Source organism: Chlamydotis macqueenii, chromosome 15 (genome assembly GCF_036417535.1).
Source record: "Chlamydotis macqueenii isolate bChlMac1 chromosome 15, bChlMac1.mat, whole genome shotgun sequence".
Taxonomy (NCBI): Eukaryota; Metazoa; Chordata; class Aves; order Otidiformes; family Otididae; genus Chlamydotis; species Chlamydotis macqueenii.
In genome coordinates this window covers 18,231,881-18,251,733 of record NC_141570.1, presented here as the reverse complement: position 1 = coordinate 18,251,733, position 19,853 = coordinate 18,231,881, and the positions used below count along the sequence as shown (strand labels likewise).

At 37.3% G+C, this 19,853-nt stretch overlaps 1 protein-coding gene across 9 annotated transcripts in view; it reads right to left on the bottom strand.

Annotated features, from left to right (window-relative positions):
* Positions 1-5,735: 5,735 nt before the first annotated feature.
* The window catches only part of CLEC16A (C-type lectin domain containing 16A), a 78,917-nt gene continuing 64,799 nt past the window's right edge, over positions 5,736-19,853 (bottom strand). For 3 of the 9 annotated variants that reach the window (XM_086760123.1, XM_086760126.1, XM_086760124.1), the window contains 3 exons: positions 15,373-15,513; positions 9,541-9,660; positions 5,736-6,602 (listed from right to left, as the gene is read on the bottom strand). In XM_086760123.1, the coding sequence (XP_086616249.1) occupies positions 6,244-6,602; positions 9,541-9,660; positions 15,373-15,513 (620 nt within the window). In that variant the 3' untranslated portion in view covers positions 5,736-6,243. Of the gene's footprint in view, positions 7,584-7,806; positions 7,891-9,494; positions 9,665-10,561; positions 11,846-15,372; positions 15,514-19,853 lie in introns of those variants that run through there. The other 6 variants (XM_086760129.1, XM_086760125.1, XM_086760127.1 and 3 more) reach the window with 6 other exon arrangements.

Here is a 19,853-nt window from a genome sequence, read left to right as displayed (position 1 = left end):
AGTGGAGATGCCTAAAGCTATCTCTCAGAGTTTAAAACGCTTCCAGCAGGTCCCCTAGAGTTGTAACAGAGTATTATTCAGTGCTATTGCCGGGTGAAACAAAGCTCCTAGAATTTCTAATAGTCTACACATTCACACGCTTGAATCTATTCTCAATCCTTTTCAAAATTAACTTTAAGTTCATTGCAAATATTTCTGCCAGTTAGTACTTAAATACATCCAAACAACACCTCGAAGCTTCTCATCTCCTCATACATACTTGAGTTATCAGACTGCAATTACTATCTCTAAAACTCACTGTAGTATGAGTACCCATAACCAAAAGTAATGCAGAAGAAAAACAAACCAAAGCAAAACAAAAAACCTCAGGTATCTTAAGATTACAATCTTATAAGAAACCTGGGAACACTACATACTAGTCTGAACCTTATTTAGCTCTAACTTTTGTCATCAGCAAGTACTCTTAGTCATTACTTGCTTCTCAAGCCCTTTTTAGTTATATTGTTAAATAAATGCACTCCACACATTTATTTATGCTAACAAGACAGAGACAATATTGACTTAAGATTTTCCTTTTCATGTGAAGAACCAATTAATTCAAGTTAGCAAAACAATAAAACAGATACTGCCACAGTGCACATTTATTGGACAAGCAAAATTTAGCTTTACACTTACAATACATTAACAAACATAGAATACATATTTTATAATATCTTGCAAAAGAAAAAATCTGAACAATGTGCAAATCTAAAAATTTTGGGAGATCAAAATAGGGATAATTCTGTACAAATGTAATATAAAAATATGTTTCCATATGAAAGAACTTTCTGTGTGAGACTCAGTCCAGAATTGCATCTCCCATGTCTTTGTAGCTGCTCAAAAAATCCTGAGCAGCAGAAAAAACTGCAAACATTTCCCCCCTCCCACCCCCCAAAAACAGCCCATCCTAGCAAGCCTTGCCTGGATCATCACCTGCTTTTTAGAACCCAACTCGAGACAGTAAGAGTTGTTATATTCGTTTCTAATTCATGCTGCAAATGTTGGGAAAGGTCAGACCAACAGAGCAGGCAAGCACAGGAAAACCACTCCAAAGACTTCCAAGTAACTGAAGTGCAGTGCCAAGGTTAGTGATAGTCTAGGGTAGGCCAGTGATGGTTAAACAGTGACATCCCAAAAAACTCTTTCAAGAAGAATGACAGTAACAGTTAGGAAGAGAATTTTCAACTTATATTTAGATTTCTAACATTAGGTTGCCTGAAAATAAGCAGGAGTCTCATCAAGGAGACTCATTATCTTTGAGGTAAAACGCCTTGATCTCATCCGTGCCCCCATGACGTTTCTTTGCAAACCTCTGATTCAACTATAGGACTAAAACACTTCATTTCCTAGAAGACAGCTGCCTGTGCAGTGTTATTTTAAAAGCAACTCCCCATTTAAATTTAGCTAATTAGTGAAGGCAACACCAGAATGTTTAGCCTGGTGGGTTTTTTAAGCAGCACCACATGCAGGTTAGTGAAACTATCCATTAGGCTATTCTGTAGTTATCTACCTACAACTTGTGCAGCAAAGAGTGACTGATTACACTAGAGCACTGACAGCACCATGTGATTAAACTGTTTACTTTTATGAAGTGGCTCCATACTTATAAACAGAGTTTGACCTGCTTACCTGATAGCTTACTTATGTCTTCAAGCATACATTTTAAAGTTTACTACCAGTAAAATGATACTCAACTGCAGGGCAATTACTGGATTCTTAGATTGCTTAAAGTAATCATTCCAGGCCACTAGCTGTAAGTGAGGAAAATTACAGTAACTCATGTTGTCTTCACTTATTATACCTTGGCAATCATCTAAAATACTCAACTGAGGCAGAGTTCTGCTAAATTAAACTGATGCCAGAAAAAAAAGCTTGCATTTAAGTGAATAAAGTTTCTAAATATTCTAGAATTTTGAAGTGTATTTAACTTTATATCACACTCTGCACAGAACTGGTCTGTTTTGTTGCTTTGAATGATCGTTTAAAGATGCTTAATTAGGAAAAAAACCACCACAGTAATTTAATCCTAAAGATTGCTGATGTTGCTGTTAGCGAACTATTTTAATCATCAGTTTTTAAATTCTATACACAAGAATACTTCAAATCCACAACGGAACATTATTTTCCCCTGTATTCTGTCTCTATTGGGCACAGGGTTCATATGAATGACTGGACATTGACTTAAACTCTGAGTACTGATCTACATTTGAGTCTTAAATTCTGGATATGGACAATATGCATGTGTCACATACCTGTCCTTTAGCAACAATATTGCAAAAGAGTAAATGAATTCTGGAAGACATTCCAAATTTTTCCTTACCAAGTGACTTCAAGGAAAATTCCAACTGTGTTGTAAAGTGAAGAACGTTGAGGAGCCTCTTTAACAGGTGTAATTTTATACTTTTTTTTTTTTTTTAAAGATGAGCTTAATTTAAGGAAGAGAAGTCAGAATTTTAGTTTATCATGAATTAACAGTGGAGAATACACATGAACTTAGTTCTTATATAGTATATAATTCATACCTTCACACACAAATACAGCTTTTGGCATTTATATATGTGACCACATTTCTAATGAATCTGGTTTAATCCACACAGCTTGTAAAATGAAGTGCAGGAAGCTTAACTGTTGGTTCCTTTCTATATCAAAGAATTTCTGCAAGACAATTTTTGCACAAAAATCTTACACTGCAAGCATTACTTCCATAGTGAAGCAGGCATTAGAACTGGGCACTAATGTTTCCTCCCTCCCCTTTACCAAATTACCAAGTATATGCTGCCATGACCCTCTTGACAAATGAAAAGCTCAAGTCTTGTTCATTGTTCAACTCTAGATGACAGAAAAGCAATAGGGACCAGCAAGAGGCAGAGACCTAACAGTGATGGCAACACATAGTTCTGGTAAACAATATATTAAAAAAAAATTGATAAAATGAGACATAGACCATAAAATAGCAAAGTAACATTCAGTATGCCTTGGCTTCTTTGGCTTGTCTTCTCAAAAGGAACAGTTTTATGTTAACAGAATATAGATGAAGATAGGCATAGCCTCTACAAATAAACACTGAGAATTAGTATGTATCCAAAATTTTGGCACTCTGGAACATTGCTACATTTGCTTTAGAGTGATTCTACCTTCCGTCTCTGCAGTACTGCACTGAAATAGAGAGTGTTTTGAATGGTCAGTTGTTTAGCTGCTGCTCTCACGTGCAACTTGGTACCTGGATTTGGTTAAAATGGGTGAGGTTACAATGACTCAAATCAACTTTTGTTTAGAAAAATATTACATTTGTGGCTGATGTGCTAATGCTTTCCTGGTTGAGTTTTCTTTTTACAATGAAAGGGCGATAAGGAAACAGCCCTTGGCTTTTTCTGGTAAGGGCGAGATAGATAAGATAAACTTCAAGGAATTGTAGATGAGTAACACCGTACGTGCAGAGATAAAAGATTGCCAATGACAGATTATTTCAGAATCTCCAGAGCTTTTATGTTCTGAAGTCTCCTAATGCAGCATGAAGCACCAGTCAAACTGTGTACACGTATGCCTTAATATTAGAAGCAAACAAGACAAAAATCAACTGCTTCTGTGGCATTACCATTGAGAGATTTAGGCTGGTCTGTACCAACAACACAACACTGGTAGAGCAGGTGCAGTTAGAGCTTTCCTACTGTAATTCCATCTTTGCAGAGAGCTTTTGATAGAACTGGTAAAAACGATCCCACCTTACCACCCCTTGACCAGCAAGGCTCTGCCAGCAGTGGACTAAACAGTAGACCTAGTCTTCTGTTTTCCTAACAACAGTGTTTGTCTCAGTCATTTCAGTGAAGCTCTCAGACAACTGGTGGAGATTTAAAAGCCACTCAAAGGCAATGAAAAGCACAAAGACAGTTTTCTTTCCCTTTGTCCCATTTCTTGTGCAGTATGGCTCAAGGGTGAGATTAGGCTTACCTATTAAAAAGACTGCTTGTGCATTGTCCTAATCTTTCCAGAAGTGAATTTGAAATTAGATAAATAAAGATCAAGGTTTTCCTTTCTAAAATTAATTCTATTTAAGAGAACTCAGCCTGCACAGTGGCATTTTGTGTAAACTAGGTCAAGAGTTAAGGTTAACAACTAACATAAAATGCTTTCAAATTAAGTAAGGAAACATTTTTTGTAATGATCTTCAGAATATTACTGGGGCTACAGTATAATGCTGCAACATACTAGAGCAAGTCTAGACTGCAATCAGTTCAGCTAATAAAAAAATGTGTGGTCCTTGTGCCCAAATTGCTACTGATTTCTAGGTTTGTTCGTAAGGTACACCTACACTAGCTGCAACAGTGCTGCAGTGTAAACTCATCCTAAGCATATAACAAAAAAACCCCGTAGGCTTTTACCCCAGCAATGCCAAATTCTCATCCCATATCCACAGCAGTGCTGAGAACACCTAACCCTCAAAATTCATCAAGAATTCATCACTCTGAAATGGTCAGAATACTGGCTAATTCAATTTGAGACAAAGTAGAAGCCACAGAAAATTAGAAATCAACAAAACTGCATGAAAAAGATAATAAGGGAAGAAAAAAAATTGCTGGCATTCAATAGCAGACACCTTGTATACATGTTTTACAAATATTAAGTTATTATGTGAAGGAAAAGATGGAAAAAGGAAGCAAAGCTATACTTCTGGATTAATCAATCTCATATATAAATATAACATTTAAAAATCACTTCAAGTATTCCATCTGACAGCCAGGAATAGGTACTGAGAAGTAGGTAAAAACTTTTGAAATCCACCTACTTCATATGAAATTAATGTTAGTAAAGACAAAATGAGGAAACAGATTGCACTGATGTCTGAAATCAGAACACCAAGTAAAGTAAATAGGAGTTTTGAATCTTTGAGAGCCAGAAAGCACTCAATGTTATGTACAGACCAATAAGGACAATCTGCTCATTTTACTATTAATTTAAATTAACGCACATGGAAATTGATGAGAAATTTTAAATTCCATTCATGTTAAATTATGTATCAAATCAGCAAAGATCGTTTCAAACTTAGATCAACACTTTTCTACTACTTTTTGTCAACTTGGTATCAGGATCTAAGTAGTAAAATAAGGCAAGCATGAATTCAGAATCACTTTTATGTAGCAATATTCTTTAACTGTGATGCTTCTCCAGATAGGAAAAACCTCACACTATACCTTTCCTTTTGAATTTCAGACTTACAAAGAATTACCAGTTAGAGGTGCTGACCTTCTTGCTATATGAAGACAAAAAATTTTTAAAATCTCTTTAGATAAAACTGCTTCTGTCTGTTTCTAGAAGTTGTCCTTCAGTAGAAAGGATATAATCATTCCTCCGAGGTGTTGCAATTTGACTGTTGGAAGCAAAAAAAGCTACAGCAATCGCTTAAAATATTTCACATTCCTCTGTAGCTGATTAAGCTAAGACTAAAGTAATCTCAAAAATCCCTTATGTTAATTTGAATAAGTGTTTGTCATTAAATTTCAGGCTTCCACTTTTTTAAAAAAAATTGTTTGATATATACCTTACTTTGACTCAAACCTTGAAATAAATATTACACACGGAAAACACAATATTGAAGTCTGGAGTCCTATGAAGACAACACTGAAAGTGGCCAAGCCTGCTTGTATGATGCAGACCTTCAAAAGATGAATGAGATCAAGATTAAAAAAATAAACAAACAAACAAAACAAAACAAAAACCTGACAAACACACCATTTCCTCAAATGGAAATGTTATCTCTGTACTACAATATATAACCTTTTCTGGTCAATGGTATGTCTCCAGTTTCAGAGAAGTAATGATACAATATCCTGAAGCCAGGTATTCATAAATTTCTTCACTTGGCCATAATACTGTAGACCTTTTACAATAAACTTCATTCCTGCAGCTGGAACTCTATAATATAATCAAAGTAGGCGCTCTGAAATACTTCAATGTTCTTGTATAACAGAAATCGCTAGGAAACAACCAGTCCAGATTCAAAAGCTTTTTTTTTCTTCTCCAGTTTAAGTATGCTGAGCATTTGATGTTTACTCTAAAAGCTGCTCACATTCTCCTTCATCAGTGGGTCTCCTCTTGCAGACCAGATGGCCTCCTCAGGCTTCAAGAAGTATCTGCACTCCCAAAGAAAAAGCAATGAAGAATTTGGTTGCATTTGCTTCGCTGTTTATCACAGTCTCCAGGCTGTCTTTAGTCAGAACATTCTTCCTCTACCTCTTTTACCTTGCAAACTTCAACTTCAGACTGCAAAGAGGACTGAGGAATGCAGCTGAACGTCCGAATGCTGTGTGGATCAACTGGTGGCACCAATGTAAGCGACTCTACACTTAGCGCATCTGTATTATCATCTGTTATTAATGATATTGTGGGCTGCTGCGCAGGAATCAGGCTAGGAGACAGGTTTGCTGTTTCTGTGTCACCATTTTTTACAGTATTCTTGCTAGACTTTGAGACAGCTGAAAGAGTTTCATCAGTCAACATCATCTGACCAGAAATGATCATCTGACCAGAAATGGTCATCTGAGGCTGCTCTGGAGCTGTAGTGTCATCTAATAAAAGAAAACACCAAAAATCAATCAATATTCAACTCAGTATGTACATTAAGTCTAACAGTATGCTATTATTTATGAATATTTAACAATAATTGAGTGGAAAATGCAGTTCTGTGAAGCACTATGCTTACACATCCACTTTTTAATAATTAGTAATAAAGCAAAATATTATGAAGGCATAACAAAATGCCAGCAGCAATCTCTTCAAATTAGGGACCAGAAAATTTTACACATGTAGTATTAGAATATGCAGCAATGTCTGGAATATTTCTAGAGAAATTGAGGGGAAAAAATAAGAAAGCCTCTCCAGTATTTAGTATAGACTAAAATGAATAGCCACCCCATACCAGGAAGCTCTTTAGAAATCAATTAAAAAACACCTGTATAACTAGTTTTCCCAAGAGGTGGCTTGTTTCTTAGAAAAATTTGAAGTCATTCTCTCATTTCATTCTCTGGATTCACAGTTAAGTGACACCTCAACCACAGAAAGCAGAACTATTGAAGAACAAGGAGAATAATGTGCTTACTGTAACTGCAAGGTGCTGCAAAAGAGGCCTGCTATTACACAGGCTTGTGTTACATGATTGTTTTGTGCTCCTAGCCACGGAGCATGTAACAGATAAAATTGGGAATACCCATTACATCCCAGGAAAACTGATAGGCTACTACACCCTCCCACACAATGAGAAAAACACTCCACCATTAACAGCTATTTGTACAGTACTTTCCCCCCTTAAAATCCTAGCTAATTATCAAGTAAACTGCTAATTTGGCTCAGATGGAAAGCGAATGGAGAGGATGAGGCGATACAGCCTTAGATGAGCAAGTATGCCCAAAAAAGTCAGTGTTTTTTTTTCTTTTCAGACTAGAGTAATAGACGCCATCAAAGCAACAGGTATCCAGCTTCAAGACAGACCATTTTTAGAGTTCTTGTAAGAAACAGCATGTGTTCAAGTGTACAGGCATCTGCAGAAAAATCTATAAGGCAATGTAGTGAATACAGAAGCTAAGAATTAGGGTTCTGTTTTTAATACACAGTAACCTCAATATTTCAGTTTCAATATGATTCCAATTAATCCTTAAAAGAACAGAAAGTATGAAAAAAGGAAAAAAAAAGAGAGAGAAAGAAACGAAGCTGAAAATGGAACAGATATCAGTAAGGTATCAGTGGGATAACAGTAGGATTATTGGGTATATTTACCTTTCCAGTAAGATAAACCCGAAGGTGTATTCTCACTTCAGAAAAATGACTCAATTTTACTTTTTGCTGAATCCACAGATAAAGCTTCTCACATTAATAAAACCAAAATTTATAGATTGTAAAAAAGTCTCCTTTTAAATAAAAGGGACATCACTGGTTAATTTTGAAAAATAAGGACAGATTCAAAGTAATTCTGCAGATTCTTCTTTTTAGCTGTAAAGAAGCTTTAGTGAGAATGTAGCGATTGATAACAGAGGAAGTGATGCAAGACTTGCATGGAAAACGAACTGCTAACACCATTGAAATAAAGCCTCATTTCTCTGAATTCCAAGATAAATACTAACATTTAAGAATGCACAAAACTGAGTCTCTTAAAAGCGGTGACTTTCCAAATTTATAAAATCTTAAAATAATATTAAAAGCTTAAAATAATTTAAATGTTCCTTGCCAAGATTATTTTAAAATCTTATAGTATGAATATTGACCAAAATTCAGGATTCAGAAACCTGAGACATTCTCGTAAATAAAGTATTATCAATCCATGGCATTCTGCTTCAAAGTGTTACATACAGCACATTTCTACTGCAGTTCTGCTATTTCACTTCTGATTCTGCAGTTCATTTCTTAAATCATTCCTCCCCCAACAAAATATTAATAATTTTCTCAATATTTTCATTTACTGAAATAATGACAGACATACATATTCTTCTGTAATGCTGTACTGTCCCCAAATCCTTCCATGCAGGATCTAAGTTAATGCTAAAGTGACTCCCTTCTCAATGCTCTCTCTGGTTGAAGTGGCTTCAGCAACCTTAGATGTTTTTCAGCACTTTTGCAATGCTACCAAGATTATCATTACAGCAAAAAAAAATTCAAACCAAATAATTCAACTTCTGTTATATTAACTTATGTTAAGGATGATTATTAGTGAAAGAAGACAGAAAAGAACAGGAAGGGGAAAGAATGAATATCATCTACAGAGAAGTGTCCTAAGCTGTACAGCAACACACTATGAAATGAGAACAAAAATATAAGTAACAGGACAAAGTGAAAAGATGCAAAGTAAATCCATAAAGATGAAAAAGGGTGTCTATATAATATCAACAGAGTAAAATATCTTCATGCCATGACAGTAAAAACCAATAAATTAATTAGATACAAGTTAAAACAAATCCTATAAATAAGAAGGTAGCCTGAAGCATATTTCCTTCTTTTTTTCCATTTGCTTCCACGCCCCACCTCCTCAGGCAATTAAACAATCCATAAAGTCATCTGCCCAAGTTTGATGATCATAGAAATATTAAGCTTGTGTCATCACAGTCCAAGGACAGTCTTATGCTGAATTCTTGTCCATTTTAGTTGAGTTATAAACAGATTTCTTGCTGCTAGCCAAGGACCTGCATTACTGTCCATTCAGGAGCCTGTGCTTACTAAATTCCACTACAGCCATGGTTGCCCCTGTGCAAATGAAGACATAGCTGCTTTGAAGCTGGAGGCTTAATAGCAGAATTTTTATCTTTGGCAAGAGAGTCAAGAAACATGGGAGAAACTGCAGATAAGGCTTTCAGAAACAGCTAATTATTGCTTCACAATTCTCCCCCCTCAAAAGCAGTAGAGAGAACTATTTATGATGCTTTCTTCACTTTTCTACCTCACTGTCATTGCTATCAGCATGGAAATCAAATATGTTCTATTAACTGTTACGGGCTTTTGAAAGCTTATGGAGGAACCTGCCTGAATTGATATTGCGTGAGTTTCTGTTGCAGTTGCTGCTTGAAGACCTAAACCCAGTGTCCACCGTGACTGTCAGCCTCCGACAGACTAAACACCCGCCGACGTCCTTTCCTGCCAGACCTTACTAGAGGAAAACACAGTGATATATCATACGAAGGCTTTAACAATGAAACAAGGAAGGGAAACTGGAATGAAGACAAAGGATAAATGTTAGAGTAGCAACAAGAATAAGTGACAAGGACACATCAGTAACTGCTGGTACCTTGAATACAATTTGACACCACATCAAGAGTCACAGGGTTGGGAAATACTTCTGAAGCTGGAAGTATTCATTCTTTAGAAATAAACAAGTTTAACTGAATTTAGTTTTTTGCTACCTATCTGGAAATGTTCGTAATACAGTATGGGCTAAGTTTGGCAATACCAACTGCACTTACGCTGAGGAGGGACTCACAGGCATTTATTTGCATTACAGCCTACTCACATGCTTTAGAAATCTTGAGAGAAGCCATTTATCACAAGTTCTGGTGACAGAGAATTATTCTGATTTCCACTGGCCATAATTTCTAATCAGGTGCAGTACCGTGCAAGTGACAATACTTCAGAACATTCAGCCCTCCTATGCTATGATATGAAACTGAATTACTAGATTTGGTTTAAAATAAAGCCAAACAGAGTGTTTTAAAAGATAGCAGCAGTTCAGGTGATGATGCCTGGCGTATAGGAAGTTTCTAGAAAATAAGCTTTCTAGAAACAAAAGTACTTCCTCACCTAGTTAGAATATGACTAGCATCATAGAACAGAAGAGATCAAAACACATTTACATTACTGATTGATTATAGAGGGAAGAGACAGGGAAGGTTTCAGTAAGATGGCAGGCACTGCTCTTACAGGCTCTCCATGATTGATTAATCATCCTCTCCTTGGAATAAATAAATTTTAATTTACAGACTGGAATCCAATATATTATGTGCAACAAGGGACAGCTCTTTGTACTTATTTTAGACGTTTTAGCATCGATTTCTGTCAGAAGAGTGAAACACAGCATAAGTTGCATAGAAGATCAACACCTTCTGAAGTCCTTAATATCCAGTGCTCTAAAGTAAACATTTTCTTAACTATTGAAGTCAATTGCATTTTAAAGCTTAAGACAACTTAAAAAGTGGTAAAATACAGCTTAGATGACAGTACACATAGATGATTCTGGAAGACTGCTAACTTAAGGTAAGAGAGCTTCTTTATCTTAACCTTTGTCATCTATATAGAAATAAGCACTCTAAAGTGCTGCATGGTTCCAGCAAGCATAGCCAAGAAGACACTGTATTCTAAGCTCAGAAGCTTGATGATTAAAATCTGCCTAGCAAGAGAACATTTTTACCTTATGCACAGCAACACTTCAAATGGACATGTTAAATTAAAATAAAAGACACCATGTAAATACAAAGTTAAAAACCAACCTGATAGCAGCATTTGCAGAACCTGATACTGCTTTTTCTGTCTTGCTAGGGATTCTCCTTTCTTTAAGAGATGACTTCTGTTTTTTTTAGTTTTAAGGAACGGTGACCTTGTAAAGGGGTAAGCTTAATTCCCAAATACTGCAAATAGGGGAGCTGCTAGGCTTTAAAATATCTGTGCTGTGAAGTATTGTGCCAATTATTAGGTAGGACAGCTGATTAACTCAGGAACCATAAGAATTTATTTTACTCATGACAAAGTAGTTAATGCAACTACTGTTCTCTTACAACAACTGAAACATGCACAACAGTCATATGATTTTATGCGAGTTCAGTTAACCTCCCTCCTCGCATTAAGATGTTGTGTGATAGTTTGATGCAGGTAGGAGTGATAGCAAGTAAAGTATTTTTAGAAAATACCAGATTTTTTTTTTCCTGTGATAACATTTTTGAAAGCTCTTTTACTGTTTAACCATTAATACATAATCTATCTTGTAACGTTGTTTTCTCTCAACTAACAATTATGCAATTTGTCTTTATTTTGTTCTCATCTATCACTGTTTAATGTAAAAGTCACTTTGTATGTTCCAAATCTTATTGCCTGATACAACTCTGTGAAGATTACAAATATTATCTAAAAAATATAAAATTCTAAACAGTTTAAATCTGTCAGTAGACACTATAATTCCAAGTTTACTGGAGAAACAATTGTTGTGGTTTAAAATGTTGCTCTTAAGGAAGGTAGTTGAGGCAATTTCCTTGAAGTCCACATACACTTCTCCCCTTTATCTTGTCTGGCCTTCTTGACTGAAGTTCCTGAGCAACCTAGCATGTTCTTCATGGTCAACAACCTGAACAGTTGTCAGAACAAAAAGGGGAGTAGGGAAGGAGGGAGGGACAGAGAGCACATATGTGTGTTTGCATAAGCATGTTTAAAATAGAATGGGAAATGAGAAGGGAGATTCAAATGTGACAGATGGTGGCAGCATTCAAGGGCTACCTTGGAGCATAAACTAGATCTTGGCAATTGCTTGCTGTTCATCAGCTACTTGTTACTTCGCCCTTGAAGGAGCCAGTTCACATCATGCAAGCCTCCTCTTCTGCTTCACAGCAGAGTAAGGCAGTTCAGTTTCAATTGTCTTCAATAATTCAAGGGAAAATCACATCGTTTTACGTTGAAGCGGGTGAATATCAATGATTGTTTCCATAACTCAGCTGAGTGGTCAGTAAGACCTGATATAACGCAGACAGTGGTCAAGACACTATCAGCTATTTGGACAAACTGAACAGATGATCTCTTCCATGGTCATGCTCCTGGCAACAGTTTCCAGTATAGATAACAATTATATATAAATACTATAAAAGGGAGAACATTCATTACAAACTTAAGAGTAAACTGGTCAAATCAGTTAAAGCAGAAACATTGTTCCCAGGAATAGACAATAGTTTTGATCTGACACTGAAGATCAGCAGAAAGTGTCAACAAAGCTCCCTGGGTTGGAGAAAACCCTCCCCATGCCCCCATCCCCCAAAGAGCCAGCTTCAGGGATTTCAGAGTACTCTCTACTCTACACTAAGGACCTTGGGACACTGTCAGCCACTTGGCTTATAACTATTTAAAACATTCCTTGTTCATTATTCGCTGCAACTACATTAGCAGTTTAATTCAGACCAATGGAGCAGCTTTGAAGAACTATGCACACTTACTCCTTTAGTCTGATTCTTTCACAAGGAAACCAAACTATAAAAGATATACTGCAAATATGCACCAAACAAACTTCAAATATTAATAGCAATATATGTCTGAACATATCCCATCCGTGGTAGGGATGCTTGGTCCTAAAGATCAGAGTAAATATGGTCCACAGCAAAATCAGTAAGCCACATACAGATCAGATGCACGCACCTCAGTACCAACTGTTCATTGTCCTACTGCACCAAATTACCTGCTCATGCACATACAGTCCCTGTGTAACAGAGGACTCCGTTATGCTCTCTGAGTTAGCGGAACAAAATCCAGGAGTAGAGCTCAAAAGTCATCTCTGCAGCAAGTTAATGCAAGCTGCTGACTTGGGACTGAAGTAGCTGACAGATTCTCATGTTTATTTCCACTGACTTTGCTGAAGGTTACTATGCTCGTAGTGGTAGGGCACAGAATTGTACCCTCACAACTAGATTTGCTAAAGTATCTCTATCCGCACGCCTAGATCCCGAGCAAAAAACCAAAACCCACCTGAAGAGTGTTTTCCTGCAGGACACGTGGCATTTTGAACATACTTTATGACTAAGCCACAGTGAAGGTCATATTAAGCATGGACAGTTCATGCAACATAACTGGTAAAGTGCAGACTAAAACCAAGCATTTAAAAAAACCCCTTTCCTCTGTTTTTTATTTTGTTTTGGTTTGTTTTTTTCCTCCCCCGGGGGGCATGGAAGAGTTTGTGGGTTTTTTGGTTGCTTTTTTTTTTTTAAATTGCAGGAAAAATAAACAGAATTTTAAGTTATACAAACGTCAACATACTGTGTAAGTAATTTTAATTCTGTTAACTACAGTCTACGATTATTCTTCAATAAGGCACTATCTTTTTATGCTAATGAGGAATTACGTGCTCTGGAACTACTCAGTTTTTCAGAAGTTAGATTACATGCACTTGAAAGATCTCAGTTTGAAACATGCAGTATAATCTTTCTTGATATTTCTGTGAACCGACATGCTGCTTACAGCAACAAAAATTCAGATTTTTAATTTTCATTTCCTTTACCACAGTTTTCTTCTAACCACTGTTGCCAAGAACTTGTAGTTGCATTTCACTTCCTGATCACGAGGACTCAAATACAGCAAAGGACATTGTAGATGAGCCCTTTTACACTGCTAAGGAGAAACGTGTAGTTAAACAAATGTTTTCTTGTAGTGCCAATCCATACTGAGACTTTTGATATATGATACCACTTCTCTGTGTAATCACCATGTATTATCTAGGCCAAGAGACTGGATAACGGCAATCACTTATGAAGGGAGGAAAGCAAATTAGGTTCTTCTGAAGTTTTGAACAAACTGCATACAGAAAATATTTTAAATTTTATTCTCAAATTACACATAACGTAGGAATATTTTGACTATATGTTAATATCTCAGCAACAAATACTTTTAAATCTAGAGTCTAGGAGTTTGAATGCTTTACATAGAGTTCATAAACTTCATAAGCAGCCTTTGCTTACCCTTTCCAGCAATATTTCTTGCAGGCATAGTCACTTTGGACAAATAATGTCCATTGATCTCCTGACACTACCTACAAAACACCAAATGCCTAACCAAGATTGCACCATTTCCTGTAGGACTGCAAAAAAGTTTAGATCTACATGAGGCTTCCAAATAAATGCAAAAAATGGTATGTCTTAGAAGGGGGAAACAGAATAACCATTTCAAGGAGTGATCAACATCGGAAGTGACTGTTAAAATGAGGGGTCTGCTTGAAAAGGTCTTGATAATCAAGTTACCTCTATTGTTTTATAACCAGAATGAGGTAGAGTAGGTCAGTTCTAGCATGAAAGCATTTCAGTATGCACCCTTCAGGATTTCCTTCTTGTTTAGTCTCCAGCTTAAGGCTTTACCTCACACATAATTTGCACTCAGAACAAACACGATTACAAGATTCTCTATAAATGCTAGACAAAAAAAAAAAAGAGGAATGAAGGTGTTCTAATGTAACAAGAAGTCTTAGTATAAACATACCCACTAAATATACTGACTGACACAAACGCATGGTAGCTACATTTGTGAAAGTTATACTGTCAGTCTATTTATACGGCAGCTTCTTCTCCATCAATGAAATAGCCTCTTCAAATGCGGTGGTTCAGCCAAGAGTGTTATTGCAAAAGCTTTACAATACTAGCATCCTAAATAACTATTTCCAAATATTTTAGATTTGTCCCATAGTTAAACATGAATATCAGACAAAAATACGAAAGTAAATGTCATCTAGTTCAAAAAAGATACTTCATGTGGAGATCAACGTGTCTGCTATGGTGAAAAGCTAACAATTTACATTACAAATTTATGCAAAGCAATACTTCAGTTTAAAAACCAAAACCAACAACAGTTTAAATTGTATGTGCTAGAAGACAAGTCAAACAAGCAGGACATTATTTCACTGGTACTTAAAATCACTGCTGAAAGATGCCAAGTATTTATTAGAGTTCCAGAAAGCTAAAGAGATCATTAAAATTTGCACCACGATTTACTTCAGCTGGTTTAGCTGAATGATCAAGTGATCTAAAAACATAAAACCTTACTGTTTTTAATCCAATAACACAGTTAACATAATATTACAATAAACTACATTGCTTAGTGGCTAGGCTGAAAATTGTGATTTAATACCTGATGGGCTCTGTGCAACAGAAGGAGTAGATGTTGAGCTTGCAGTCACTGAATCACAGCGCCCTGTACTCCCACTGGAAGGTGATGGTGATGAGAGTGGTGATGGATTGTGCTGATTTATACACTGGGCCACAGCAAAGCCTGCAAAATAGGACAATGAAGTTCAGGAGTTAATAATTAGCTTGAAACAGTTAACTTACATGAACAACCTGAGAAAGTGTAAGAGCGAATATTAAAGTGGTGTTAACTTTGTGTAGTGACCCAGAGGATGCACACTCTCCCACCTTCATCTTGGAAGCCTGAAAATCTAAATGCATCTTTCTGAAAACATGCTACAAATGCTGATAAATGAACAAGAAAGTACAAGTTAAGGGATTCAAAACACTTTAAAACTTAGATCTTTCACAAACAGTCAAAGTATTTAAAAACTTTTCAGTTTTTGTTATATTCAATAAACTCATGGGTCACAGCCTTAATGTGATAAGGAAAATGGTTAAGTCAAAAGTGAACAACAAAAAATCTCCGAGAGAAGGCCTGTACCTGATTTTTTACTGCAGAGATAACAACCTCTGGAAATTTTAATAAATCAAATCTCATACTGGGATTGGATTTTATCCACCTTCTCACAAGTCAAACTTTTTCCAGTCTGAAGACTGGAAAGCTCTATACAGTGTCTGACAGTACTTTTAAAATAAGTCTTCTTCTGGCTTTCAGTCTAATTGTTCCTCAAATTCTTTACATTGTAGCATGCTCTTCTTTCCCAACATAGGCTTGCATTCATTCATGTCTCTTTCCTCTGCAATCCCCTGCTTCAGTCTTTGACATGCCTTAAAAAAAAAACTTCATGTTAGTTCCTTCCCACCTCACATAAAATGACTGATGCACTTTCTCTTTCAAGGTGCAATTTCAGAAAAGGACCTGCAGCACAGGGAAATTCAGCGGAAATATGCAATTTGGGAAAGAAGCGCAAGGAAGGAATCCAAATCCCTGGTTTCTCAAGCTCAGCATCTCAGAACTGAATAACCTGAGAATGAGGTAGGTACCTTGCAATATTTAATTCCTCCGATTTAGTCAAGATAAGAAGCCACAAATACAAGGAATCTACACCATACATTCATTGCATAAAACTAGACTGAATCAGAAAGTAACCAACAGTTATTCCATGTATGTTGTAAAAAATGTTTTGTGCAGAAGCATGCTATGACCCAGAAGACAATTGAAAATTCTTTAGGTTACTGTGAATGTTTTATGTTGCCACTTGGTCACATTCTACCAAAATAAGTGCCCACAAAGGTGTCTCCAGTAAGTCCAGCTGCACTGCAAATACGTGCTGAACATTTAGTAGATTTAGTAAATTAGCAATTTTTTCTTTTATGGGTGACAATGATTATATGGTAACTGTCTACAAAACAGATACTACATAAAAAACTTATTTGACATAACTAGCTTGTATTTATAAACACTTATTTTTTACATTGCCTTATGGGAATGTGTCTGGTTGACATGATTCACTCTTGACAGTTTCAAATTAAATTTAACACTAAATTTCAGACATTCACAGATTATAAATGCTGAAAGCACGCAGCTGACCGTCATTTCACCTCAACATAAACAGAAATACATGAGTATCTTTGGGAGAATTAGAACACTTATCAACATCAGTCTTGTAAGAACGTAGTTTGTATTTTAGAAGAGAAATTGGAATATAGAGCAAAAGAAACAAAACAAAAAAAACCCACTTGGTGTTTCAAAAGCATGTTACTTTAACAAAGTTTTTTTTTCTTTTTCTTAAGTAGCAATGTTCTATTATATATCTGACAAATACATTTTTGTTTGTTGTTTAAAACATCGTGTATTTTCCAGCACTTGTTAGGACTTTAACGCTTATATTTTCATTCAACAACAAAATGAGTTTATCATTGATGGAACAGAAGCAAGCACACTGACTTTCAGCAGACTGTGGATCCAGAAAGTCAAAGCACTTAACTCTTGTATCAGATCTCTGCCAGATATCAGAAAAAAGTTGTTCAGTGACACTCTAAAAAGTCCAGGCTTGACAACAAGTTTGCTTTTGCACAAAACCCACAGTGTGGGATACCAAGACATGCAGCAAAATCACTCCAGTTCTGAAAAACTATAGAAATTATTTTCACACACTCTGTTGATCCTCATATGTTGAAGACTGTCGTAGTTCAGCCCCGATTGGACCAGACTACGCAGTCTCTCTCTCACTCCCCCCACCTTCTGAGAAAACAGGGAGAGAAAATATAAGGAAAAACGGCTCGAGGTTTGAGATAAGGACAGGGAGAAATCCTTAAAGTTACCATCACGGGCAAAACAGACTCAACTTGGGGAAAACTATTCATTTATTACTACAAACAGCAAGATAATGAGACAGAGAACAAGATAACCTCCCTCCACCCCTCCCTCTTCCCAAGCTTAACATTATCTCTACTACCTTCCCCTCCCGAGCGGCACGGGGGGGAAGAGGGAATGGGGGTTGTGGTCAGTTCATCATACGTTGTTTCACACCTCTGCTTCATGGTCGGGGGAAGAACTCCTCACATTCCTCCTCTGCTCCAGCGTGGGGTCCCTCCCACAGGCCACAGTCCTTCATGGAACTGCTCCAGCGTGGGTCATCTCTTCCACGGAGTTCAGTCCCTTCAGAACAGCTGTCCAAGCGGGCCCTCCACGGGCCACAGCTGCCTTCAGGCATCCACCTCCCCCGGTACGGGGTCCTCCACGGGCTCCAAGTGGATCTCTGCTCCTCCGTGGACCTCCATGGGCTGCAGGGGGACAACCCGCTCCACCATGGTCGTCACCACAGGCTGCAGGGGAATCTTGGCCAGGAGCCGCGTTACTCCTCCCCCTCCTTCTGAACTGACCTTGGCGTCTGCAGCCGTTCTTCACAACAGGCTGGTAGATGTCTCTCAGGATCTTTTTACATCTTACTCACTTCTCATCTCCTCTCCACTTCTTGCAGCCAGGCCGGACCGAGTTGGGCCCAGTCGGCTGCCTGGCGAGAGGCCAGAGGGTGAGGCCTGCGCCTCCCCCTCTGCGCCTTTGCCCCCACTCAGCTTCTTCACATCTTCTCTCCTCTCTCTTTTTTTTTTCTGTTTTCCCATTCTTAAATACGTTATCGCAGAGGCGTTATCACGAGACATTCTGCTACCAATTGGCTCTAGGCCCGACCGAGTCCACTGAACAAAGGGGAGTGACTTCTAGCAGTTTCCTACAGAAGCTACCACCTTAGGCCCCCCCCCCTACTCAACAAAACCACGACAAAGACCCCTGTTTTGGGATCACCTGCTAACTCACTTGTGATTGGACTGTTTAAACACGTCAGGATATCTCCCATGAGATTAAAACCAGTAAGCTGCCCTTTGCTATATCTTTCAGTTGCCCTTTACTGTGTCTTTCAATTAGCAGTTCTTTTCCTCTTATGCTCTGATTTTTCAGTTGAATTTTTAACTTACAGTTTTCATAGTTCTGTTGTTACAGAAGTCAATGATCTGATCCTGAATCACACTGGTATTATAAAAATGCAGAAGAATCAAAATGTTAAAGGTCTAGCATCTACTAGCATAGCAGCATTCTACCATTCAAATGCTATGGAATTACCCGATAGAATTTGCAACATGCTCTGAAAGAAAAGTTCACGAACTGCCTTTCCCACATAAGTCCAGTGAAGACAGCTACCACTGCACTGTTCACACTTCCTTCCTATGACCTCTTACTTTCTTCAGAAGATTACATCCTTCTCGTGGTTATTGGCAGCTTTCCTCACGACATGCCTACAGCAGTTCCTCAACTTCATGAGTGAGGCTTTCCTTTCTTTGGCAGACATTCCAATACTTGGAAGCTTCAAATACAGGTTTTGATAGCAAGAAGCTTTCCAGAAGTTGAAGCACTTCTTACAGCAAAAGAAGTCTGTTCAATATGGGCCGTATGTCAGGTGATGTACACAACGCAGCTGCCTCTGCAGCCCTCCTCACTTTCCCATGGGAAAGTATTAATGCAAAAGTTTACTTGTTATTGGCAGACCTCTGAATTACTGAAAGTAGCCATGTACTATGAAACACCTAACAATATACTACTTGTTGCATTCACTGCATAGTGAACACTGAAAAGGAAAGTATCTGACAATCACACATGAGAGAAAGCAAATGCGCCACATAGTTCTTTATTCTTTTATATGGGGAATCTCCTATGGCACCGGATGGATGATTCACTCATTAAAGAGAATCTCCTATACACCAGTAGCTGCTACAATTTCAACCAGCATTAAAAAATGGATTAACTGACATTTTTAGTCTCCACATGCCAACACAAGATGACTGTAGCTCTAATCACAGTTCTCCTCACCAATTTAATATACTTAACAGACTAGTTCTTGAATAATATTTAAGAAAACTAAAATGAACTTTATTCACATAAAACTGAACAATCTCAAACACTGCTTAAACAATTCTCAGGCTTTG